Raw genomic sequence first — 26,889 nt, 5'->3', positions numbered from 1 at the left:
ATCCGCGCGTTTTCTGATGTGAGGGTATAATTGCGCATGAGGTCCCTCTGACTTTGCAGCATAGCGCAATCTGATCTCTTTGGTTATTTTAGAATTGGGCCGTAAATTTTGCCTCTGTTTTAATTTGGTCCTTGGACCATGCGCAGCTTCCTCGATTAAACGCCGCGTTTTAGGGCCGGGGAATAGTTCCCTATAAGTCCCTCACATTTCAAGCGCGTTTCAATTCAGTCCCCTGCAACCTTTTTTTATTTTGCTATTTTGACTCCGAAATTTTAGCTTGATTGCGATTTGATCCTCAGCCTATTAAACCTTGAATTTTCCTTTTATTTTTTATTTTATATTCCTTTTTTAAAAAAATCAGTTTTATTTAATATTTTCTTTAAGGTTATTTATTTATTTATTTATTTTTATTTTTTAGTCAAATTTACAACAATTTTATTTTTGGTTTATTTACTCATTATTTTTAGAATTTGGTTTGTTTATTCTATTTTGCCATTATCATTGTAATTTTATCCTCTCATTTATTTATTCGTTATTTTTCAAATAGTTTCAAAATTTAGACCGATTTTGTATTACATTTATTGTTATTATATTATTGCTATCATTATATTGTTGCTTGCATAACTATTATTCATACATGTTGACATTAGAACTTTTAAATATCAAATATTTGTATTTTATGCATATTATGCCACAGTTATTTAAATGCATGTCGTATAGCCACGTATGATGCCTTTGTGCATCAAATGATTCTATTAAAAGCATAATGAATTAAACGTGTTTTCTATTTCAATATTCTTTTACTCAAATTTGTAACCAATTTCAAGATAATGCAATGTTTTGCATTTTGGGAATTCGAGAAATTGTACCCTAACTTACTGGGTCTCAATTTCTTTCGTTAAACCTAAATAGCAAAATATCCTTTTAAATTTCCAAACGCATAAAATTTCGAAAATAAAGGCAGTATTCTGTATTTAGAAAATTCGAGAAATCGTGCCCTAACTTACTGGGCTTCGATTTTTCGTATTGATCATAAATAACCGAATATCCTTTTAAAATTGAAATGAATGAGGTTTAAATAAAAAATGAAAGGCAAGCTTACTCTCAAGAATATGAGGTGTCGTGTCCTAACTTACTGGATGTGACATCTTGTTACTTCGAGATAAGGAGGCATTTTCCTTTTTGATTTATTCGAGTAATTTTAAGATAACACAATAAAAATAGGGATCGTATTTTTAAATTCTTTTCGAGTTTTTAATTTTCGACACCAAGACATTAAGTAATCAACTAGGTACCAATTTTGGGAGTTACGAGGGTGTTAATCCTTCCTCGTACGTAACCGACTCCCGAACCCGTTTTCTAAATTTCGTAGACCAAATTGTTGTTTTGATAAAATCAAATCGTTTATTAAAAACAACCATTTTCTAAGGTGACCCGATCACACCTCATCAAAAAAGATTAGTGGCGACTCCCATTTTCGTTTTCATCTTTAAAATCCAAGTCGAACCCGTTTTAATCAAAAAGTGGCGCCAACAGTTGTAATTCAAGCAAAAGATGCATGAATATCAAAGAACAAAGAAGAATTAAAGCAAAAATAAGTCTCACAAATTTATTAAATCAAACTTTGATAAATCCTTTGTATACAAAAAAGGGAGTTTAGCAAGCCATAAAATCAAAAAAAGTAAACAAAATTATCTATTCAGTTTCTAAACGGCCAAAAGCCCTAACTCCCTCTCAAATCAGAGTATTTATAACATCCCTTCTATCTAAATTAGATTACAGAAACTTGATTTAGGTCATAAAACTCATAAATGACAAAAAAACCCTTAAAATACGATCAAAATGCAGAATTTCAAGCCAAAACAAAGGGGTTCGACGTTGGGGTGTTTAAATTGGCGTAGAGGCACCGCTACTCATGCGCGACGGCACCAAAATGTTGTTTCGGGACTCCAAACTTCTTGTTTTCGGCTATGCATTGCCTCAATTATTCATCTAATCTTTTGATGGTCCCAAAACTCGACTCTCAAACTCCCATGCACCTATATCAATTTCAAAAACACCTAACTTAAATTTAATTAATTAGGAATACACAAAATAAAGGGAAAATACTAAAAAAGATAAATAAATACAATTGAGGCTCAAAATAAGTAATTAAACTAAACTGCAATATTTCACCTAAGGATTATGCAAAATGCTAAATGCACGGATATAAAATATGTGTAATATTTGTACTTATAAAAAAATTAAATAAAAATAGATAAAGTGAGAAAAAATGATGGGAAATGAGGGGAAAGTGTTTTTAAACCCTTCAATTTTTTCTCCATTTATCTATATAGAAATTGTTGGACAATACACACGTTAGCGAAACAAAATAAGATAAATATAAATAAAATGTAAATGGAACAATTTATAATTAAATTGTGAAATATGAAAATCAAACAAAACCATAATATAAAGTTGAAATAAAGAAGAAAGAATAGGGATTTTACAAAACGTTGAGGCCTCTGAAACACAGTTTCCTTAAGACGGATTCGGCCGCTCCTACGGTACTTGGAGTAACGTTGTCGAATGTCTCCCATGATACAACAACAACAGTGATCAAAGTAGCAGCACCTCTACAACGATTAACGAACAAACCAAGCATTTTTCTATCACCGAAATGTTGATAATACGAAAAGGAAAATGAAGAGTTTTGAGAGCAACAGAGTTTCGATAAGAGAAAAATATCAAAGAGTATTTTTGTGTGTAAAATCCTTTAGAAATTTTGAAAAAAAATACCCACAAAATCTGCCATTAAATCAATTTGATTAAAAAATTTAATCAAATTTATTGGAATCAAATCAATAAGATAAATATCCTTATATAAGGAGATTATGTCTACTGGAGAAAATAAATTCGTGTTGGGCTAAAATATTTGCAGGCCCTTTTGGGCCTAACCGATATGGATATTTCGCGTCGCCCACGTCGTGTGGGTGGGCCCTAACCTCGTCAAGTTTGGACCTGCACCCCCTACGTGCGAGGCAAGGTTACAATCAGTCTTTCAATTACTTTTTAAGAGGGTTCACATATATAAACATATCTCACACTTTGGTATTTAACCAATGTGGGATCTAAGCATTTATTTTTCCTCAATAATATTTCCAAGTATCTTACTTTGAGTATCAATTTCTCATTCATCACTCAACCATTTTGAGCATATGATATACCATTATAAAGGTCTCATAGAGTAGAATATGAAATCATAATTTTATGATTCAACTCTCTACCTTTACTAATTGAGAATATGCCTTAAAGTTACCATAAAAGCAATTTTTCCAACAAAAATATCCAATACGTATTCTTTGAAAAACATAGAAAAATAGAAATATTAAGTAAAATTGTAACACCCCCTAACCCCAAACCGTCGCCAGAACAGGGTTACGAAACATTACAGAACATATTGGTCAATTTATGAGCAATTCACAAGTAAATAACAAACATATAAAAATTAAATCATAAAATCCCTTTTAATGGGCCCTCGAAGTTAAATCACATATTAACAATGGAACAGGACTTGTTTGAGTACTCCAAATATATATTTTTTAAAATTTATTATAACCCATTTATAAACATCTAACCTTCCTTGCAATTTTCAAACAACAACTAATCCAAAACCAATGACACAACCAAAAACAATATAAACTCAAATGTACTTAAATCATGACCAATTCATTAACATAGTAATTTAATAACTAAACATTCATAATATCATTCAAAATTAACCAATAACTTCATTCATTTTCCATTCTAACTTAATGCCAAATTATATAATATAATCTTTACCATTTTATTAAACTGATACCAAAATATGGTATACCATTTTTACAACCAACATTACAAGCACATCTATATAACCTATACAACTCCTAGTACATGCCACTTTCAATTAAGGGAGAAAACATCATCAAAATTTATGCTTGAGTCGGGATTGTTCTGGATGCTGAACCGAGACTCTGGACCCCTTTCAACCTACGCATGGAAACAACCGTACGTTGAGTATTTTATACTTAGTGGTATTACCATAATTCAAACTGTAATAACCATAATAAAATATAAATATCAAGTATATAACAATTGATTTTCTCTTACATTAATTCATTCTTAAACTATATTAGTATTAACAATACACTTTTAATTATGCATCAATTTTAATATTATGTCATAACTTTAATTACCTTTACTACATGAACATTTAGTTCATGTTTTCCAATTCCATTTTCAATTTCAATCCACAATTCATTTTTTTCTAATTTCTTTCAATATTTTCAATAATATGACCAATCATATTCATATAATTTCCTCATTTCAGTTATTCACCATATTAGCAATCTGGACTTTGACGGATACACAGATTCCAACCCAAACACACCAGTACGTCACATTGTGCCTAAAATGGTACATAGTACCTGATCAGTATACGACACATAAGTGCCTGAAACGACACACGAGGTGCCTGAAACGACACACGAGGTGCCTGATACGACACACGAGGTGCCTAAAATACGACACATAAAGTGCCTGATATACGACACATAAAGTGCCTGATCGGCAAAGCCGATAAATCCCGTACTCTTCCAAATCCTATGACATGCCAATTATATCCGACTTAGCCCTACTGGTTAATAGGGTATTTCAATTCTCAATTAAAACTCAATTCAGCCACAATTTCTCACATTTTCAATTGAATCATTTTTCACTTTTCAATCAATTTTCAATACACTTTCTCAATTCAATATGCATTTCAATTATTCACATATAATCACAATTCAATTTTCACTTTTATTTCAAGAATTCATTTGTCAATATCAATTATACTTTTCCATTCATCAATCAAAACACAATTCAATACCAACACATACTTTTCTCATTCAATTTAATTTTCCAAATTCAATTCATTAAAGTCACTTACCTTATTATTTGCTTACCATACACATAATTTAAATTTAACATTAAATAATAAATAATTTGAATTATAGTAATACAAACCCGAATTTGCTCGATTATTCCTCAATAATCTTCTCCTTTCCTTTGTGTGTCAATGCCTCGAGTTCCTTGTTAGCTACGAAAATAATAATAATTTACACTATTAATTACAACATTAATTTATAATAATAATAGAATTTCTATCTAATTTATACTTTAATTCCAATTTAATCCTAACTAAATTTATTTACTTTTCTAATTTAATTCACACTCTATTTCTATTCAAAATTCTTCCAAACTCAAATTTATCTACTAATTTTTAGCATATTTCACTAATTTTGATTTTTCTCAATTTAGTCCCTATAACATAAAACTTATAGCTTACTTTACAATTTAATTCTTTTATCAATTTTAACTAGAAATTCTATCAATCAAACCCCTAATTCAACAATTTGTTCAACATGAATCATGTTAAAAAATCTAAGAACTTTCAAAATTTTAACTTAAATTCAACAAAACTTTGTTCTAAGACTTTTAAAACATCAAAATTAAAAGAAAGGACTTGATTGACTTACCAAATTAAAGCTTAAAGCCTCAAACCCTAGTTTTTCTTTTTCTTTTTCGTTTTCTCCTTTCCACTGCTCTGTTCGAAATGCTCTCTGCTTCTTTCTCCTTTCTTTTTATTTTGTTTCGTTTTTATTTCTTTACTTTCTTTTATTTACTTTATTATTTTAATTATAATAATATAATAATATATATTTACTTAATTAATAAGCAATACATATTTTATTATTAAATACATGTTTATTATTATTACACATGTATTTACCAACACCACCCACTTGTCTATTATCATCACCATATATTTGTCTTTATTTAATTTATTTTTTAATATAATAATAATTATTTTAAATTAATTTAACATAATTTGTATCTAAATAATTAATTTTATAATTAAAATATAACATAAAAATCTTAGATTTTTATTACATATATGCTGCCTCATTTCTTGTTAATGGCTTAATTGCCATTTTAATCCTTTTAATTTCTATATTTATAATTCAACTTTTACCCTAATTCAATTTAGTCCTTTTCCTAATTTCTCTTAATTAAACTAAATTCATCTAATTAAAATTAATTAGACACATTACTAGACTTATAATTACTCCTAATAATTATTTACGGACTTAGTTTACTAAGACGGAGGCCCGATATTACACTTTTTCGATGCCTGTGAATTTTGGGTCATTACAAAAATTTTGTTATAAGAAAATAAAATTTTCATAATATAATTTGTTTTTACAATTTGAGATTTGAAAAATAATTTAAATGAATTGAAATTTTGAATTGATACTGAAAAAGAAAATTTTATGGTATATTTTGTATTTCTTCTTTTTTTGGCTAAAAATTGGCATGAGACTTGATTTCACAAGCCTCTATTATATTAGTTATGGATGTTCTTCAAGGCATGGAACTCGACTTGAACACATTACTAATTTGGTTTCGAGAAACAAGCATGTAATGATCTAACTCTTTTTTTTTGTTTTATCTTTAATTTGTTATTGAATTCTATTGAATGCTTTTTTTATTTCTCATACATATTAGTTCTTCAACAACACGTTCAGAATTTTATTTTTCTAGAAGTTTTATATAAAATTTTCTATTTTTAAAATAATTTTGAGTTTTTTATTTTTTATTTATATAAAATCAGGGTCAAATTGATAGAAAGTATAAAAATTAAGGACTAAATTTATTTTTATACCAAATAAAAAGTTGTCACCATTAGCCACTTAATAGTCGGGCGACAATAATTTTTAAAATGTTAGTGACAAATTATATATATTTTAGTTACTAAGCTAAAACTTACCTATAATTTATGATTAATGGTGTAATTTACCCAGCAAAAATTTTGAATCTATAAAATCGTTCAATATAATTGAATACTTAACAACGTAATTTTTCTTTAAAAAAGTGTTATTAAAATTTTATTTTAATATATTAGAAAAATTGAAAGAGAAGGAAAATAGGAAATAAAATACATTTGTGTATTTATATCATGTTTATTTTATATATCAATACAGTATTTAATTTATTTTGACATATTAACTATCCATACTATATATATTTCATTATGATACACGAGTTGATTGTGTTTATAATTTGTATGGTATAAAAATTTTGAAATCTTATGATTAGAATTTTAAATTACAATGAGGAACGAAATTAAGATAGTGTTTCAAAAGCCACCTACTAATTGGATTTGTGTGTAATTATTTGTAATTACACAAGGGTGATGTAATTTGTGGATCCTATCGAATTAGGTATAATTGGAGCATCCTAATTACAATTTCTAATTCTTAAGGAAGGGTGAGAATTGAAGTTTTTACATAGGAATTACACTCAAATTATTTTTTTCTTTTTAATTATACAAGTTATAAAAATTATATTATAAGCATGAACTGTATGAGTGTTTGAAATAGTTATGGAAAAAAATATTATAAATTTTAAAATATATATTATAGAAATAATTTGTGTATTTTATAAAGTTATAACAAAAAAATATATTATTTAAATCTTAAAAGTTTTTAAAGTTATGGTCAAAAATATATTATAAAAATAACTTACATGTTATAGAAGTGTTATAATATATTTATTTATAAAATTTATAGCAAAATATGGACTCTCATTTATATGTCCATGCTATATATTATAAAAATAATATACTTATTCATAAAAAATTGTTATAGTTTTTTTATAACTTATTTATAAAAATAATTTTTAAAGTTATGGAAAATTTATATTATTTATAAGAAGTGTTATGAAATTTTTGACAATTTATAAAACCTTATTTTATAAAGATTATATAGTATATAGTATAAATTTTATATTATTGTTGACTTAATTTACATATTATAAAAAGAGATTTAACCTAACATAGTCTTTCATCAAATAAAGTTTATATAAGTTTTTATAATTAAATATATAGATCATTAGGATTGTGAACTCAAAGATTATAAGGTTGATGCTAATTATGTAAATAAAAAAATGTTTTCTTACACCATATCATAGAGTATGTTACCATTTGAGAGAATGGTGCCAGACGCAAGCACTAGAGACAACTCACGAACTCTTTAATTTGAGACATCCGGGGCTTCAAAATGTGATTAAGAAGACATTAATTGTTCTGAAAAAACATTTCTCATATTAATAACATCATCTTAGTATAGCATAAAAATCAATGTTGGATCATACTAGCATGTTGCATATTTCATAACTTCAATCATAAAAAGAATTGAGACGATCCATACTTTGTAGAGTATAGAATAGTGAAATTTATACTAAAATAAAAGGAAAGAGCGCAAGGCAAAAAAATGAATACTTAGTTGAGTTGCATGACATCAAAGAGAATTCTATTAGCTTTAATTTTGCATTCAAAAGAAGAAAATGAAGATATGCAGGGTTAGAATTTTATGTTAGTCCAAATCATAACAAAAAAAATCAAATTTTTTTCTCGTCATCCAAACAGATGTTTGAACCTATTAAATTTCCATGTAAATTAAGCAAATTCCTTATTATTTCAATTAAAAATCAAATAGAAAGAAAAACAGAGGATAAAAAGATAAGGAACTAACCTAAGGTATTAATTGTTGTCTTCAGTTCGTTTAAGTAATAAAGAATATAATGTAGTGCTACATAATAAGTTATTATGATGGTGGTAGAAAGGTTCAACACATTCAAGAGCATACATGTTTTACGATGATGGTGGTGGTTAATGGAGGCAGTCTGTGTTGAGGGAAGAGATAGTGGTGGCCGATTGGTGTTTGTGGTGGTTGGTCGATGTTGTGGTGGTCGGTCGATTGGTGTTTGTGGTGGAGTGGAGAGCAACAAAGGTCTATGAGGAATTAGGGCAACATAGTATTTGGGCCGGACCAAAAAAGGTTTATCCGAGGTTCAGCTCATTTAGAAAATGTGCCTCATTTTTTTGCCAAAACCCTCCCATTTTTTGGGCGGGCCTTCTAGCTAGGGCGATAACCCAACCTATGATCAGATCTAGTTAGAGCTGATGATGATGAACTCGATGCATGTACTCCTGATTATGGCATCATATAGAGTCGTGTTGGCCTTCTACAACGAATTTGTCTACTCCTTTCCCCCTTTGGTAATAGATACGACTCACCATGAAGTCTAAACCATGTCATGTAATCTGAAGATGTCGCCAAATCCAATTTGACAATTGGTTTGTGCATAAGTATGAAATCATACTTATGTTCCCACAAGTAGATATACTTGGCATGAAATTTAGGCCAATCTTCATCGATTCTCCCTCATAAGTTAATCTTGTGAAGTTCATCGAGGTTTTGAGGTGAGAGCGAGATATCGTGCACAAACTCAAACTGGTGCATCATTCGATCAAATTTACACATATCAACTATTGTAAAAACTATCAATGGTTAACATGCCAAATTACGATATGTAAAAAATTCAACTTGGATGTATTCTTGAATTCCTAGATCAAAGTATGACATCCATTCCAACTGTAGTACAAAATTATAAATTTCATTACGTACCTAATATTAAATTTCAAATCCTTACCTAATTATTGTGTAATTGAAATTTTAAAAACTAACCTCGGCTTTTGACCCATTGATTTAACAATAACCGAATATCTTCAAGCTCGTTCGATATACCCACATGACTTGTGTCATGTATGTTATTCCAAATATATAATAATGAAAAAAATAATATAATAACTATTATTAAATGAATCTTATCATATTACAAGTGAGAATTAATAAGGGAAGAAAACTCGAGGATTTAAAAATAGTAAGCGGTACCATGCCTATGATTGAAAAATGAGTATACAACCATCGACTTTAAATTTCTATGCTTCAGTTCCCGGACAAATCTTTCGGTACAATGTAGTCAGGATAGTTTGTAACACTCCTAACCCATATACGTCGATAAATTAGAGTTACGAAGCATTATCGGATAAAATGCAACTTAATACAGACATTCAGTAGAATTCAAAATTTTTTTTTACATTTATGTTAAATTAGTCAAATAAGAAGTAATTATAATTATAAAATTTTACTTTAAACTTTTATAACAAAACATAACGTTTCAGATCAGTTAAACCGTAAGAAAAATAAGCTAGTTTCATATGGCTATTAATTATATATATATATATATATATACAGTACATTGAAGTACGACTTCCAAAATATTATCTAGCCTATACATGCCATAAGTTAAAATTTAAACGTTTTAATACCGAGATAGTAGATAGAGTGATGATCTTCACTAACGATCCCCGAGTCTGCAGCTTGGTTCTTTTTTATCTATAAAACAAACGGACAAAAACAATCAAAGTAAGCTTTTATAGCTTAGTAAGTTTATAGCATATCTAAAATACATATAAACGAACATATGTATAAACAATATATGCTTATAATCAAGTTCCAAACATAGTCATTAATAGCATATACTGATTTCTAATATACTTATCATTTGCATTTCATAGAATGCATATCTATGATCTTTCAAATACATATGTCAAAAACTTATATTTTTACTTATCAACTACATAAACCAAATGCACATCTATACTTTTAATCCACATGTGCCGAATGCATACATGTATATTCAATAATTTTCATAACAACCAATATATGTGCCTATTCACTAAACACAGAGATCCAAACCTTTATATGCTCATCAAATACATATAGACAAATGCTCATATACTTATCCATTATATATAACCCAAAATCATATATATATATATATCAAATGCGTATAATCGCTTAATTTAACATATTCACCGGCACTTAGCCTGCTAGGCTTATAGCCTGATTCAGATCACCGGCACTTAGCCTGCTAGGTTTATAACCTGATTCAGATCACCGGCACTTAGCCTGCTAGGTTTATAACCTGATTCAAATCACCGGCACTTAGCCTGCTAGGTTTATAACCTGATTCAGATCGCCGGCACTTAGCCTGCTAGACTTAAAGTCCGAATTATTTCACTGACAATAAACCTGATAGGCCCTGAGCCTGAAAATCTCAATTTACAGAAATTGTAACTCATATTCGAACTATATTTGTATATAATATCCATACATAAAAATTCAGCTCAATAATTTATAAACTATATCTTTAAACCACATAGATATATAAAGATCAAATACCAAATTCAGCTAAATAATTTAATTATACATCCAAAACTCACATATATATAACTTAATAAATTAAATTCTACTACTAAAATCTTATCATTTAACTTATATCATACCTTAAGTAAAATACATTTACTAATCGAATCACTTAAATACATATATATTTCATAACCTTAAAAATCAAATCAAAGAAAATATATCATACATTCAACACCTTATAGATAATCTAAGCTAACAATTTCATACCTTTGATTCGAACAAAAACTTATACATGTATATACATACATATTCGAAATTACATATACATACATAACATTCATACCTTTAAATATATTCAAGACTTATTTATGAGTATAAATATATGTTCCAACTCACATATACATATATATAACATTCCTACCTTTAACCAAGTCCAAGGTTTTATACATGTATATGCTCATATATATATTCGAACCTTATGTATATATATATATATATATATATATATATATATATATGTACCTTTGATTAAAAACAAGAATTTATACATATATATATTTTCGAACATGATACATATATATACATATCATTCATACTTAACCAAATTCAATCCATATACTTTCAATTTCAGCTCATCAAAATACAATAGATATACATGCATATATACTGATTTAATAACATCAAATTGCTAATAGACTTACCTCGGATATCAGCGGAAAAGATCGACTATTCAATTACTTTCGTTTTCCCCAGATCCAAATCCGTTTTCTTCGTTTCTTGATCTAAACATAATCAAATTTAACCTTTTTATTCATCAAAACATTCAATTAAGTCCAAAAATACATAAATGGGCAAATTACCATTTTGCCCCTAACATTTTACACTTTTTGCAATTTAATCCTTTTTGCACAAAACACAAAATACACAAAATTTGCCCACACTAAGCTAGGGCCGAATATTCCTTGTCTTCATACAAGTCCACACATTTCATTTATTTCACATTTTAATCCCTCAAGAATTCATTTTCACAATTTAGCTCTAATTTCTCAAATTCACTAAAAATTCAAAGACAAAATATGTTAATCTATCACATTTCTTTCATTTTTCATCATCAACTATCACAATGTTCAAGCATTCATCAATGGCACATTTTAAAATCATCAACAATTTACAAAATTAAGGCATGGGTTTTGAAGTATTCAAAGCAACGATCTCAAAAACATAAAAATTATCAAAAACCGAACTAAATCCATACCTTAATCCAAACTTGAAAGTGCCGAACCCTTAACAAGGTAAATGACTTTCTTTTCTTCTCACATTCGGCCAAAAAAATGAATAACATGCATGGCTTTTATTTTATGTTTTATTATATTAACATATTTAACTAATTTACAAAACTAACCTTAATGATTTTATTTTAATAATTAACTAACCATGTCCATAAAAGTCCACTCAAAATTTCAATGGTATAATATCAACATAAGGACCGCACATTATAAAAGCCATGGCAATATAGCACTTTAACAAATTGCTAGCCACTTTTGTATTTTACGCGATTAGGTCCTTTTATAAAATCGAGCACACAAACGATAAAATTTTCACACGAAATTTTCACACAAGTAAATTCACACATAATAAACACATAATTTAATATTAAAATATTTTTCAGACTCGAATTTATGGTCCCGAAACCACTGTTCCGTTTAGGGTCAAAATCGGGTTGTTACAACTCTCCCCCCTTAAAGATTTTCGTCCCCGTAAATCTTACCGGTGAATAGGTTTGGATAACGCTCTTTCATTGTATCTTCTGACTCCCAAGTTGCTTCTTTAACTCCGTGTTTATGCCACAATACTTTGACTAATAGAATTTTCTTATTTCGTAACTCTTTAACTTCACGAACCAAAATGTAAATCGGTTCTTCTTCATATGACAAATCAGATCTAATCGCAATCTCTGACGGAGTAATCACATGTGTAGGATCGGATCGGTATCTACGAAGCATCGAAACGTGAAATACATTGTGAATCTTTTCTAGCTCAGGTGGTAACATCAATCTATAAGCAACCGGTCTGACACGATCTATAATCTCATACGGTCCAATAAATCTCGGACTCAATTTGCGTTTACGATCGAATCTGAGTATTTTCTTCCACGGTGAGACTTTCAAAAACACTTTGTCCCCGATCTGAAATTCTATATCCTTTCTTTTCAAATCCGCATAAGATTTCTGACGGTCCGACGCTGATTTTAGACTATTCCGAATCACTTTCACTTTCTGTTCAGTCTCTTTAATCAAATCAACCCCGTGTATCTTATTTTCACTGAGCTCGGTCCAATACAATGGTGTACGACATTTACGACCGTACAAAGCCTCGTAAGGTGCCATTTTGATACTAGATTGAAAGATATTATTATAAGCAAGTTCAATCAAAGGTAAGTATCGTTCCCACGTACCTTCAAACTCGAGAATGTAACAACTCAACATATCCTCAAGTATCTGAATGATTCGCTCAGATTGACCATCTGTTTGCGGGTGAAAAGTGTGCTAAAATGTAGTTTCGTACCTAAAGCATCTTGTAGTTTCTCCCAAAATCGCGATGTGAATCTCGGGTCTCTGTCCGAAACAATAGAAATAGGTACTCCGTGCAATCTCATAATCTAAGAAATGTATAATTCAGTAAGTTTATCAAGTGAATAATCAATACGAACTGGAACAAAGTGAGCCGATTTTGTCAATCTATCAACAACAACCCAAATTGCATCTTTCTTGCTCGATGTCAACGGTAAATCAGATACAAAATCCATCGTAACTCTGTTCAAAATCATTTGAATTAACTCTGAATTTTTCGGAACACATAATCGATTTCTGAATCTCAAACAATCCTCAGCATCAACTAAAAACTCCGAATCAACATTTAAGTCACACTGAGCTCGTTTTGTAATTAAATCATTATCGACTTTCTGAGCTTCACAAATCTATTGAATAAATAATAGTTTTGCTTTCAACTCAGCTACTATCGCACCATCATCAGGCATAGCCATATGCATGTTCATTGCATGCAAAGCAAACAGTGATTTTCGACTTAGGGCATCAGCAACAACATTAGCCTTTCCCGGGTGATAGTCAATCACAAGCTCGTAATCTTTTAGCAATTCTAACCATCGGCGCTGCCTCAAATTCAGATCTTTCTGAGTCATCAAATATTTCAGGCTTTTTTGATCGGAATAAACATGACATTTTTCACCAAACAGATAGTGACACCATATTTTTAACGCAAATACAATAGCGGCCAATTCCAGATCATGCGTCGGATAGTTCTTTTCATGCGGCTTTAACTGTCTCGAGGCATAGGCTACAACTTTGCCTTCCTGCATTAAAACACAACCCAAACCATTTAAAGATGCATCACCATAGATAACAAACTCTTTACCCGATTCGGGCTGAACTAAGACTGGAGCTTCAGTCAAAAGAGCTTTCAACTGATCGAAACATTTCTGGCACTTTTCTAACCACTCAAACTTAACGTCTTTCTGTAATAGCTTTGTCATCGGGGTTGCAATCATAGAGAATCCTTTTACGAACCGTCTATAATAACTAGCAAGTCCCAGAAAACTTCAAACTTCAGAAACATTTCTCGGAGGTTTCCAATCAAGTATAGCCGAAATCTTGCTCGAATCAACCCGAATACATGATGCCGATATAACATGGCCCAAGAAACTGACTTCACGCAACCAAAACTCACATTTATTGAATTTTGCATACAACTGTTTATCTCGTAAAGCCTGTAACACAAGTCTCAAATGTTCGACATGCTCTGCCTCATCACGGGAGTAGATTAGAATATTATCTATGAATACTACTACAAACTGATTTAGATACTGTCTAAAGATCTGATCCATCAAATCCATGAAAACAGCAGGTGCATTAGTAAGTCCAAAAGGCATAACAAGAAACTCATAATGTCCGTACCTCGTTCGGAAGGCAGTCTTTGGCACATCAGAGTCTTTAACTCGCAACTGATAGTAGCCTGATCTCAAATATATCTTCGAGAACATAGTAGCCCCTTTCAACTGATCGAACAAATCATCAATCTGTGGTAACAGATATTTATTCTTTATAGTCACCTTATTGAGCTGTCGATAATCAATACACATTCTCATCGTTCCATCTTTCTTTCTCACAAATAGAACTGGTGCCCCCCAAGGAGAGAAACTCGATCGTGTAAAACCTTTATCAGTCAACTCTTGCAACTGTGCTTTCAATTCTTTTAATTCGGTCGGTGCCATATGGTACGGAGCTATCGAAATTGGAGTCGTCCCTGGTACTAACTCAATATCAAACTCTACTTCTCGAATAGGTGGTAGACCCGGTAATTCTTCAGGGAACACATCTGGATACTCATATACAACAGGTACTGATTCAATCTTCTTTTCTATCACTTTACTATCAAGAACATATGCAAGATAAGCTTCACAACCTTTTCTCACATACTTCTGAGCCAACATAGAGGATATAACTGCCGATAAACCATTTAGATCATTAGATTCAATCCGAATAATCTCGTCATTCAGGCACCTTAAATCAATAGTCTTCCTTTTGCAGTTAACCACAGCATCGTGTAAAGTCAACCAGTCCATACCCAAAATTATATCGAACTCGTCAAATGGCAACAACATTAAATCAGCCATAAAACACAAATCTCGAATCATCAACGGACAATTCTTACACACTTTGTCAACCAACACACACCGGCCTAGGGGGTTTGATGCTCTAATCACAAATTCAGTAGACTCAACAGGCAAAGTCTTACTGAATACTAAAGTTTCACACACATATGAATGAGTCGAACCAGGATCAATCAGTGCAATAACATTAGTATCATAGAGAGTGAAAGTACCAGTAATGATGTCTGGGGATGAAGCCTCCTCACGTGTGCTAATGGCATATGCTCTGGCAGGTGCACGAGCCTCAGATCGAACTGTCGTGTCCTTTGTCCCTCTCTGACTACCACTAACATTACCCGTATGCCTGAGTGGTCTACCTCGTACCGACACATTATTTGGTCTGGTACTCTATACAGTATTTTGCTCGGCAACCATCGGACAATCTCGAATAAAATGATCATTTGATCCACACTTAAAGTAAGACCGATCATGAAATCTGCAATCTCCTGGATGCCATTTACCACAATGCTTGCACTCTGATCTATTTTGTCGAACATTACCCACACTAGCAACTGAAGTAGCTCGTTAACTCACAGGGGGTCGATCTTGTATAGAAAGCCAGGCAGTAGCCTTAGATCGGCTACTAACATCTCTGAATTTTTTTGTTGCCGTCTGAAAAGTTTTACTCGCTGATCTCTTACGAAAATCACTGGCTTCAAGATCGACTTTTCTTTTCTCTTTGCTGAGTTCTTCAGCCTTGCAAGCTCGCTCGACGAGTACTACGAACTCTTTTATTTCGAGTATGCCGACAAGCAATTTTATGTCTTCATTCAGCCCTTCCTCGAATCTTTTACACATAGCAGTCTCAGTCGCAACACACTCTCTGGCATATCGACTGAGTCTTACAAACTCACGCTCATAATCAGATACGGTCATACGACCCTGCTTTAGCTCGAGAAATTCTTTGCGTTTCTGATCAATGAATCGCTGACTAATATACTTTTTGTGAAATTCTGTCTGAAAGAAATCCCAAGTGACACGCTCTTTCGGAACAACCGAAACTAAAGTGTTCCACCAATAGTAAGCTGAATCCCGTAACAAGGATATAGCACATTTCAGGCACTCATCAGGTGTACAGGATAATTCATCGAAGACATGAATGGTATTGTCGAGCCAAAATTCAGCCCGTTCAGCATCATCACTAGCTATGGCCCTAAATTCTTCAGCTCCGTATTTTCTTATTTTATCAACAGGAGGTTTATTCAATCTCATAGGATCGATGGTCGGAGGTACCACAAGCATCGGAAGTGGGTTAATCTGGGTCGGAGGTTGTTGAACAGCCGGATTTGTCCGGATATATTGAGTAAACCATTCATTCATCATAGTATAAAAGGCTTGTTTAGTCTCATCACCATGGTTACTCGTATTCGGTCGAGAATCAACCGGCTCCATCTCTTGCACGGGAGCAGGTGCTACACTCTCGACATCATCTGCTACAGTTCGATCGGGATCCATTACTATAAAAAAAAACACATTTTTTTAGATGTCAGAAGTCATCACACTATCTCAGTATAAATTATGGCATGTATAGCTAGACTCATACATGCTACGTTAGTCCTAGAATCGACTAAACCGTAGCTCTGATACCAATAAAATGTAACGCTCCTAACCCGTATACGTCGATAAATTAGAGTTACGAAGCATTATCGGATAAAATGCAACTTAATACAGACATTCAGTAGAATTCAAAATTTTTTTTACATTTATGTTAAATTAGTCAAATAAGAAGTAATTATAATTATAAAATTTTACTTTAACCTTTTATAACAAAACATAACGTTTCAGTTCAGTTAAATCGTAAGAAAAATAAGCTAGTTTCATATGACTATTAATTATATATATATACAGTACATTGAAGTACGACTTCCAACATATTATCTAGCCTATACATGCCATAAGTTAAAATTTAAACGTTTTAATACCGAGATGGTAGATAGAGTGATGATCTTCACTAACGATCCCCGAGTCTGCAGCTTGGTTCTTTTTTATCTATAAAACAAACGGACAAAAACAATCAAAGTAAGCTTTTATAGCTTAGTAAGTTTATAGCATATCTAAAATACATATAAACGAACATATGTATAAACAATATATGCTTATAATCAAGTTCCAAACATAGTCATTAATAGCATATACTTGATTTCTAATATACTTATCATTTGCATTTCATAGAATGCATATCTATGATCTTTCAAATACATATGTCAAAAACTTATATTTTTACTTATCAACTACATAAACCAAATGCACATCTATACTTTTAATCCACATGTGCCGAATGCATACATGTATATTCAATAATTTTCATAACAACCAATATATGTGCCTATTCACTAAACACAGAGATCCAAACCTTTATATGCTCATCAAATACATATAGCCAAATGCTCATATACTTATCCATTATATATAACCCAAAATCATATATATATATATATATCAAATGCGTATAATCGCTTAATTTAACATATTCACCGGCACTTAGCCTGCTAGGCTTATAGCCTGATTCAGATCACCGACACTTAGCCTGCTAGGTTTATAACCTGATTCAGATCACCGGCACTTAGCCTGCTAGGTTTATAACCTGATTCAGATCACCGGCACTTAGCCTGCTAGACTTAAAGTCCGAATTATTTCATTGACAATAAACCTGATAGGTCCTGAGCCTGAAAATCTCAATTTACAGAAATTGTAACTCATATTCAAACTATATTTGTATATAATATCCATACATAAAAATTCAGCTCAATAATTTATAAACTATATCTTTAAACCACATAGATATATAAAGATCAAATACCAAATTCAGCTAAATAATTTAATTATACATCCGAAAACTCACACATATATATAACTTAATAAATTAAATTCTACTACTAAAATCTTATCATTTAACTTATATCATACCTTAAGTAAAATACATTTACTAATCGAATCACTTAAATACATATATATTTCATAACCTTAAAAATCAAATCAAAGAAAATATATCATACATTCAACACCTTATAGATAATCTAAGCTAACAATTTCATACCTTTGATTCGAACAAAAACTTATACATGTATATACATACATATTCGAAATTACATATACATACATAACATTCATACCTTTAAATATATTCAAGACTTATTTATGAGTATAAATATATGTTCCAACTCACATATACATATATATAACATTCCTACCTTTAACCAAGTCCAAGGTTTTATACATGTATATGCTCATATATATATTCGAACCTTATGTATATATATATATATATATATATATATATATGTACCTTTGATTAAAAACAAGAATTTATACATATATATATTTTCGAACATGATACATATATATACATATCATTCATACTTAACCAAATTCAATCCATATACTTTCAATTTCAGCTCATCAAAATACAATAGATATACATGCATATATACTGATTTAATAACATCAAATTGCTAATAGACTTACCTCGTATATCAGCGGAAAAGATCGACTATTCAATTACTTTCGTTTTCCCCAGATCCAAATCCGTTTTCTTCGTTTCTTAATCTAAACATAATCAAATTTAACCTTTTTATTCATCAAAACATTCAATTAAGTCCAAAAATACATAAATGGGCAAATTACCATTTTGCCCCTAACATTTTACACTTTTGCAATTTAATCCTTTTGCACAAAACACAAAATACACAAAATTTGCCCACACTAAGCTAGGGCGAATATTCCTTGTCTTCATACAAGTCCACACATTTCATTTATTTCACATTTTAATCCTCAAGAATTCATTTTCACAATTTAGCTCTAATTTCTCAAATTCACTAAAATTCAAAGACAAAATATGTTAATCTATCACATTTCTTTCATTTTCATCATCAACTATCACAATTTTCAAGCATTCATCAATGGCACATTTTAAAATCATCAACAATTTACAAAATTAAGGCATGGGTTTTGAAGTATTCAAAGCAACGATCTCAAAAACATAAAAATTATCAAAAACCGAACTAAATCCATACCTTAATCCAAACTTGAAAGTGCCAAACCCTTAACAAGGTAAATGACTTTCTTTTCTTCTCACATTCGGCCAAAAAAATGAATAACATGCATGGTTTTTATTTTATGTTTTATTATATTAACATATTTAACTAATTTACAAAACTAACCTTAACGATTTTACTTTAATAATTAACTAACCATGTCCATAAAAGTCCACTCAAAATTTCAATGGTATAATATCAACATAAAGACCCCACATTATAAAAGCCATGGCAATATAGCACTTTAACAAATTGCTAGCCACTTTTGCATTTTACGCGATTAAGTCCTTTTATAAAATCGAGCACACAAACGATAAAATTTTCACACAAAATTTTCACACAAGTAAATTCACACATAATAAACACATAAAATAATATTAAAATGTTTTTCAGACTCGGATTTGTGGTCCCGAAACCACTGTTCCGATTAGGGTCAAAATCGGGTTGTTACATAGTTGATCCACAACTAAGTTTCCCAGTTTCTTTTAGGTTGATTAGTTGTAGGGGCCACCTTAAATGTACTAGATTTTGAGATTTATCTGGTATTAGATGACCTCCGGTCAACCTTAGTATGAATGCTCGAGAGAATTGTTGTCTTTCAACCGCACTAGAAAGAGTTGTTGAGATGTAAGAAATTATCTCTAACCATTTCGTATCTATCTGATTACCACTAAACTTGTCCGGCACCTTGCCTAATAGTTGGTGGGAAATTGGGCTCCAATCACCAAGGCGCACTACCCTCGTAACAATTGACCCATCAACTGGTAGACCGAATTGTAATGCCACATCCTCGAGTGTAATCCTACACTCATCACATGGAAGATGGAATGTGTGTATTTCAACTTTACATCTTTCCAACAAAGAGTTGATAAGTACGAACTCCAATTTAGTCCTGTCAAGCATACGAGACATGTGTAAGAATCTCGCCTCTTCCAAGTATTGTTTAATAACATGTGATGTTCTTGCACTTAAATTGTGCATATATGTTTCGATAATCTGATCTTCGTCCTGATTGTATAAACATAAAAATAATAATAACATTAACAACTTAGTAATGATGTTAATTAAAATAAAAATATAATAATATTTTTTTACCATTTGTAATTGGATAACGTAAATGTGTTTGTGGTACAAACGAATTAGAGGCGTTGACATTTTAAAACCTTTAAGATGATGTAAATCAAATAAAATCCGAAAAATTACAAACGATTATGATAGAAAATTGAGAGAGAAAAAGAGAGATTAGGATAAAAATTAATAATAAAAGAGATGAGAGAATAGGTGAATAAGATTGAATAAAAAATATAAATGTAAAGGGTATATAAGGAAAAAATATTTGAGAATTTTTTTTCAGATTATAACAGTTGATTCCAATAATTAGAAAGTTAACGTCCTTGATTTTTTAACCGTTGGCGATCCAATACTTAATATATATATTTTAAAATAAATACGTGACAAAAAACACGCCCAATTAAATGCATTTTTGTCACATGACACCAACTTCCGAAAAAATACATATTTTCATAAATTTAAAAAGATGGGCTAAATCCTTAATAATTGATATCCATCAAGAATTTAGCACATTTAAATTGGCATATTCGGTGAAACCAACGGCTACAGGCCTGACACGTGTACGATCAGATATAATCACAATTGCCTTAGTTGTTAGGTTAAAAACTCGGGCAAGGCCCCCAAGCCTCTTACTTTGTTCACAAGAAGAAATAGAAAGCCTTATCATCTTTTTTAGCCTTATTTTTTTCGTCGAATAAGCGATTTCTGTTTTTCGATTTTCTCTCTCTTTCTCCGGAAAAAAAAAAAGAAAATTTTTTAGATCTAGAATTTGCGATCATGGAGATGGAGCGCGTGACGGGGTTCCCTCATACGCATATGGATCGACGACCAAGAAAGCGTCCGCGATTGGGCTGGGACGTAACTCAGCTGCCACCGCAGGTACCTCTTTTTTTTTTCTTGGATCAGATCTTTCTTTCGGTATTTGATTTGCGCTCCGCAGGTCCGTTTAATTCCTTTCCCTTCAATTAGGTTTTGAATTTAAGATTTGCGTATTTTCATAGCTCTTGTTTCAGATCCATTTAATTCTTTTTTCTCCAATTAGGGTTTCGAATTTATGATTTGCGTATTCTTATGGATTTTGCTTTAGATCCGCTGTTAATATGTTTGATTTTGCTTTAGATCCGCTGTTAATATGTTTTCTTCTTTATTTGATTATTATATGATTTATTTGAATTTTTTTTCCTTTTTTAGAAAATAATTTCCGTGGATTGGGATTTTTCTCTAAAATTTTAAGATTTTCTGATCGGTATAACAAGAAAAAACGTTAAATTTCTCCAGAATTTCTGTTTCATATTACAAGATTGTTTACTGTGATAGTTTTACAGAAGTTTATGATTGCTGCTAGCATATATATTTAGCCATGGTAATTTTGGTCGATAAGAAGAGGGGGATGTAAGGTAATTGGGGAGGGTTAAAAAGTATTATTTTTAATCTTAGTGGTGCAATCAATGAATGGCTGTGTGTAGGCTCAGGTAGGAATGTTTTGTGCACAAGAAGTTGGGAGAGTGACAGGCTTTGCTTCTTCCACTGCAAAAGCACCTGCAGATTATGCTAGTACTATTACTACTAGTTCTTCTGTAGTTCTAAAGGGAGGAGTGGCTCAAAATGGTTCTCCCCCATGGCGAGACGATGACAAAGATGGACATTACATGTTTGAGCTTGGAGATAATTTAACCTCTCGCTGTAAATCTCACTTTCATCATCATTATAAACAAGTTTACATTCAGTAGCTGCCTTCAAAACCTATGTTGCTTTGACTCTTCCTTTTCTTGAAGTACTGGTGTTCACATAGGTGACCTTGCATATATGGACATTGGTACCAAGATGTGATCCTCCAAGGATCCTCCAATTGCATTGAAAACCTCTAAGAAAATTGGGCATACTTAGTTTTGATGCATCCGAGTCTTAATAATTGTTCAAAAAATTATTTTATAATTGTTGATATTGGATATAAGATATGATCGTAGAATTGTTGAAGCCTGGATTGTCTAGTTTCATGCTTTTAGATTAAGTTTCTTGATTAAATGAAACATGGTAATGTATAACATGGCAGTCTGAACCAAAACATTTTAGGTCTGCTAAAAGTAATTTTTATGCTTGTTGGATCTTTCTATGCTAAATGTGTGAGGTTAATAAGTAGATGAAATATGATAGAAAGTAACATTGAACTGATTGTTTTTAGTAATTTTTCTCCCCTAATTCTATTTGCTTTATATTTTTGCAGATAAGATACAGAGTAAAATGGGCGAAGGTATACCTTATTGAACTCACCGCACCATTTCTTTTACTTACGTTTTATTTGAATCTTGGTGATACCTTTTCCTTTTAGGGATTTTGACCCTGACCTCCCATATTTTTATAGGTACCTTTGGTCAGGTTTTAGAATGCTGGGATAGAGAGAGGAAGGAGATGGTTGCCATAAAAATTGTCCGTGGAATTAAGAAGTATCGTGAGGCAGCCATGATAGAGATTGAGATGTTGCAACAGCTTAGAAAACATGATAAAGGTGGCAACCGGTGAGTTATCTTTATCATTGTAATTGCATTTACTGGAGCTACTTACATTGTAGCCAACCTTGTAGAAGTTTTTCTTTTTTTTATTCAATGGTTAAATGGGTTCATTCCTTGCAGTTGTGTGCAAATACGGAACTGGTTTGACTATCGTAACCATATTTGTATTGTAAGTATATGATTAATTTGTGATGGATTGGTTTCCCCTGCTCACCAATAATATGGGGGTTAAAACTTCTGGGTGAATTTAAATGGTTTGGACAGGTGTTTGAGAAGCTTGGACCAAGCTTATACGATTTTCTACGCAAAAACAATTATCGCTCATTTCCCATTGATCTTGTCCGTGAGATTGGCAGACAACTATTGGAATGTGTAGCATGTGTGTAATAATTACTAATCTAGTTTCTCTGCCTATCCTTTTTATGATTTTTTTTAGATATTGTCTCTGATTGCTAAATCTTAACATGAATCCTGATTCAATGAACATTGAAAAGTTGTCAATTGCTGTGCTCTATCTGGCATTGGTTTCTTATATGGTTCTTTTGTTTCTGTTCAGTCATGCATGATTTGAACCTGATACACACAGACTTGAAGCCAGAAAACATTCTTCTAGTCTCTCCAGAGTACGTCAAAGTTCCTGATTACAAGGTATTTTCTTTTACTGGATGCCATCATCCATCTTTGCAGCAGTGTCTAGTTTAGAATCCCTGTTCGTCTTTATACTTGGTCAAAGTTCCTGATTACAAGGTGTTTACCTTTTACTAGATCTGCAATAAGTTTTTATTTTAATTTATTTTTTGCTGTCAGGGTACATTGCGATCTCCAAAGGACAGTTACTTTAGAAGATTGCCAAAATCAAGTGCTATTAAGGTAATAGATTTTGGTAGCACTACATATGAGCGCCCAGATCAGAATTACATTGTATCAACAAGGCATTATCGTGCTCCGGAGGTTATTCTTGGTATGTATTTTTCAAGCTGTATTGATGCTTTAGAATATGGTCGGATGATGGATGTAATTGTGGTATTTTGTTTTATAGGACTTGGATGGAGTTATGCTTGTGATATATGGAGTGTTGGTTGCATTTTAGTTGAATTATGCACAGTATGTTCAGAAAATTGGTTATTTGGTTTTCATAAGGAAATTTCAATCTATATGAGCCTGCTTTTATTCATCTTGTATTTATAATTTTACAGGGTGAAGCGCTGTTTCAAACCCATGAAAATTTAGAGCACCTTGCCATGATGGAGCGAGTGTTAGGTCCACTACCTCAGCACATGTTGAAGAGAGTAGAGTGCGTATTCTTAGGATGGTCTTTTTATAAAGTTATATACTTGCTGGATCTTTTGAAGTTAAAATTGTTGCTGTGAATTTTGTGTATTACAGCCGTCATGCAGAGAAGTATGTTAGAAGAGGTAGATTGGATTGGCCAGATGGTGCAACCTCAAGGGAGAGTATCAAGGCTGTTCTTAAGCTACCTCGTCTCCAGGTAATCTTTGTTGCGTTATAATTTCCAACATGTACGTGCAGCATGTTAATGGCCTCTGTTTCTTCCTTCTCTTGTGTTCTAATCTCCGTTTGGCATCTCATGTTAATGGAAGAACTTGATAATGCAACACGTGGACCATTCAGCTGGGGACCTGATTCATCTATTGCAAGGATTGCTTAGATATGATCCTATTGATAGGCTGACAGCTCGGGAAGCCTTAAGGCACCCTTTCTTCAGTAGGGACCAATTTAGGCGATTGAGCTTGGCTAGCATTGGTTGGCCTGGAATGAATGAATATCTAAGAAAGTAGACAAGGATTCATATCTGTAAATATTACTAACCTGGAATACTTGTTAACACTAGCACCTTCTGCGTGTGTTAAAGGACTGAATTGTGGTGCAAACAACAGATTAAAACACCATTTAGTTAGATTGTGACTAAACCCTTTTGGATATTGTAGTAAATATGGGGGCATTTATTCACATACTTCTCGTCTCCTGGCAATCCATTAATTCCATCTTTTTTGAGTGCATATCCTGCCAGCCTTAATTTGTGCAAGATTCTTTTTTTATTTATGTATTTTATATTTTTGGGCCCTAAAGTATGCCTTTACCTAATACAAATTATGAAAGTTTCATAAGATGTTCAATCACACAGATCGATAAATTATGACTTGAAATTAATAATTGTCAGGGACACCCTGTATCGTATAATACATATGGATGTCCATATTCTACGAGTATTTATAATTTGTGCAATATCCTCCGTCACTGAGATGGTTTGACCATTGGTTTTTAAATAATAACTTTGATCTAGACAGATTTTCTGTCCGAAAAGTTGGGTTGAATTTTCTCATGCAGACCACATTTGCTTGACCACCAAGGCACAAGCCTTAATTTCAGAATCTCAGACTTTTCTTCAACTATTCACGATAGAATAGGGGTTACATTACGTCCAGACAAAGAAAAGAGATGACAGAGGGCTTAAACAACACAACACAATCACAGAGGCCACAGGAAACCTTAGATAGAAAGGAATAAGATCAAGTTGCTCCAGTCCAACATCCATAGGCTTCATCTTTTCCACAAGTCTATATTACATAATAATTAAATTGAGTTTGGCTTTCTTGCTATATTCTTTTTCTTTTCTTTATGAAGACCATGAAATTACAATAAAAAAGATATCTTATTAAAATAAAAATATGCTAAATTTTATATAATATAATTTTTGAAAATATTGTACGTTCATTAAATTAAGTGATAATTTTCTAAGTTAAAATTTTAATTAAAGATTTAAGTTGAGTCTTGTAAATTTAGAAAATTTTATTAAAAGCTTCACTTTATTAATTATACTAGTGAAAAGTTAAAGGAATTTTACATTTATTCTTAACAATTTATACTATTAACATTTTATCAATTAAACTGTCTTAATTTATATTCCGTTCATGTAGATCATGCATATGACACAAATTAAAATTTTTATTTTTTCGTTTTATGTATAAACCTTTGAATCGCTAAATATATATTAATATGGGGAGGATTCACTCACACAAGTTTTACACAATTCTATAAACTTTTATATGATTAATATTTTAAGAGTCTAATTGGACTTGTATTTGTCATAAATATATATATATATATAATTTTAAATATCTTTATCAAATCTATTTCATTTATTTTTATATTAATATATATTTTATAAAAGCAGTAGTTAAAATGTTTTAAATTATATCAAACTTGACATACATAATATACATGAAAAGAGCATGAAATATGACGCTTGAATTGATATAAAAGTTCTAAAATCATACAAATTTTTACAGCAGTATAAATGGATACTCTCCTATTAATATAAATAATATTTTAGATGAATATAATAGATATATAAGATGAATTAAAAATTTAAATGACAAATATAAATGTTTTGATAAATTTAATTACTA

General features: G+C 31.3%; 1 protein-coding gene and 1 long non-coding RNA gene across 4 annotated transcripts; one reads left to right on the top strand and one right to left on the bottom strand.

Annotated features, from left to right (window-relative positions):
- Positions 1-3,792: 3,792 nt before the first annotated feature.
- On the bottom strand, positions 3,793-5,668 carry LOC128034743 (uncharacterized). The gene is made up of 3 exons (XR_008190869.1): positions 5,538-5,668; positions 5,026-5,098; positions 3,793-4,008 (listed from the first exon to the last, which is right to left on the bottom strand). It is a non-coding gene; the product is annotated as an uncharacterized LOC128034743 (long non-coding RNA).
- Positions 5,669-21,573: 15,905 nt separating this feature from the next.
- On the top strand, positions 21,574-25,479 carry LOC105788523 (serine/threonine-protein kinase AFC2). Of its 3 annotated transcripts, XM_012615464.2 has the most exons (12): positions 21,574-21,827; positions 22,415-22,631; positions 23,173-23,199; positions 23,311-23,464; positions 23,579-23,627; positions 23,723-23,837; positions 24,015-24,106; positions 24,266-24,419; positions 24,498-24,562; positions 24,655-24,752; positions 24,845-24,947; positions 25,060-25,479. In XM_012615464.2, exons 1-12 carry the CDS (start codon positions 21,726-21,728, stop codon positions 25,255-25,257), a joined length of 1,374 nt encoding a protein of 457 aa, XP_012470918.1. In that variant the 5' UTR covers positions 21,574-21,725; the 3' UTR covers positions 25,258-25,479. The 3 variants fall into 3 exon arrangements, with proteins under 3 accessions (XP_012470918.1, XP_012470920.1, XP_052483332.1); XM_012615466.2 differs by lacking the exon at positions 22,415-22,631 and having other exon boundaries at positions 21,605-21,827; XM_052627372.1 differs by lacking the exons at positions 22,415-22,631; positions 23,579-23,627; positions 23,723-23,837 and having other exon boundaries at positions 21,608-21,827.
- Positions 25,480-26,889: the final 1,410 nt, after the last annotated feature.

Source organism: Gossypium raimondii, chromosome 2 (genome assembly GCF_025698545.1).
Source record: "Gossypium raimondii isolate GPD5lz chromosome 2, ASM2569854v1, whole genome shotgun sequence".
Taxonomy (NCBI): Eukaryota; Viridiplantae; Streptophyta; class Magnoliopsida; order Malvales; family Malvaceae; genus Gossypium; species Gossypium raimondii.
Note: the sequence above shows the minus strand (reverse complement) of the source record. Positions and strands in the feature narration are given on the sequence as shown.

What these genes read in the sequence shown, in the direction of transcription:
- LOC105788523 (XM_012615464.2), top strand. Translation starts at nt 21,726, where the DNA reads ATGGAGATGGAGCGCGTGACGGGGTTCCCTCATACGCATATGGATCGA. An exon ending in AGATAATTTAACCTCTCGCT is followed by an intron (nt 22,632 to 23,172) that starts GTAAATCTCACT and finishes ATATTTTTGCAG; the next exon opens with ATAAGATACAGAGTAAAATG. An exon ending in ATCGTAACCATATTTGTATT is followed by an intron (nt 23,628 to 23,722) that starts GTAAGTATATGA and finishes TGGTTTGGACAG; the next exon opens with GTGTTTGAGAAGCTTGGACC.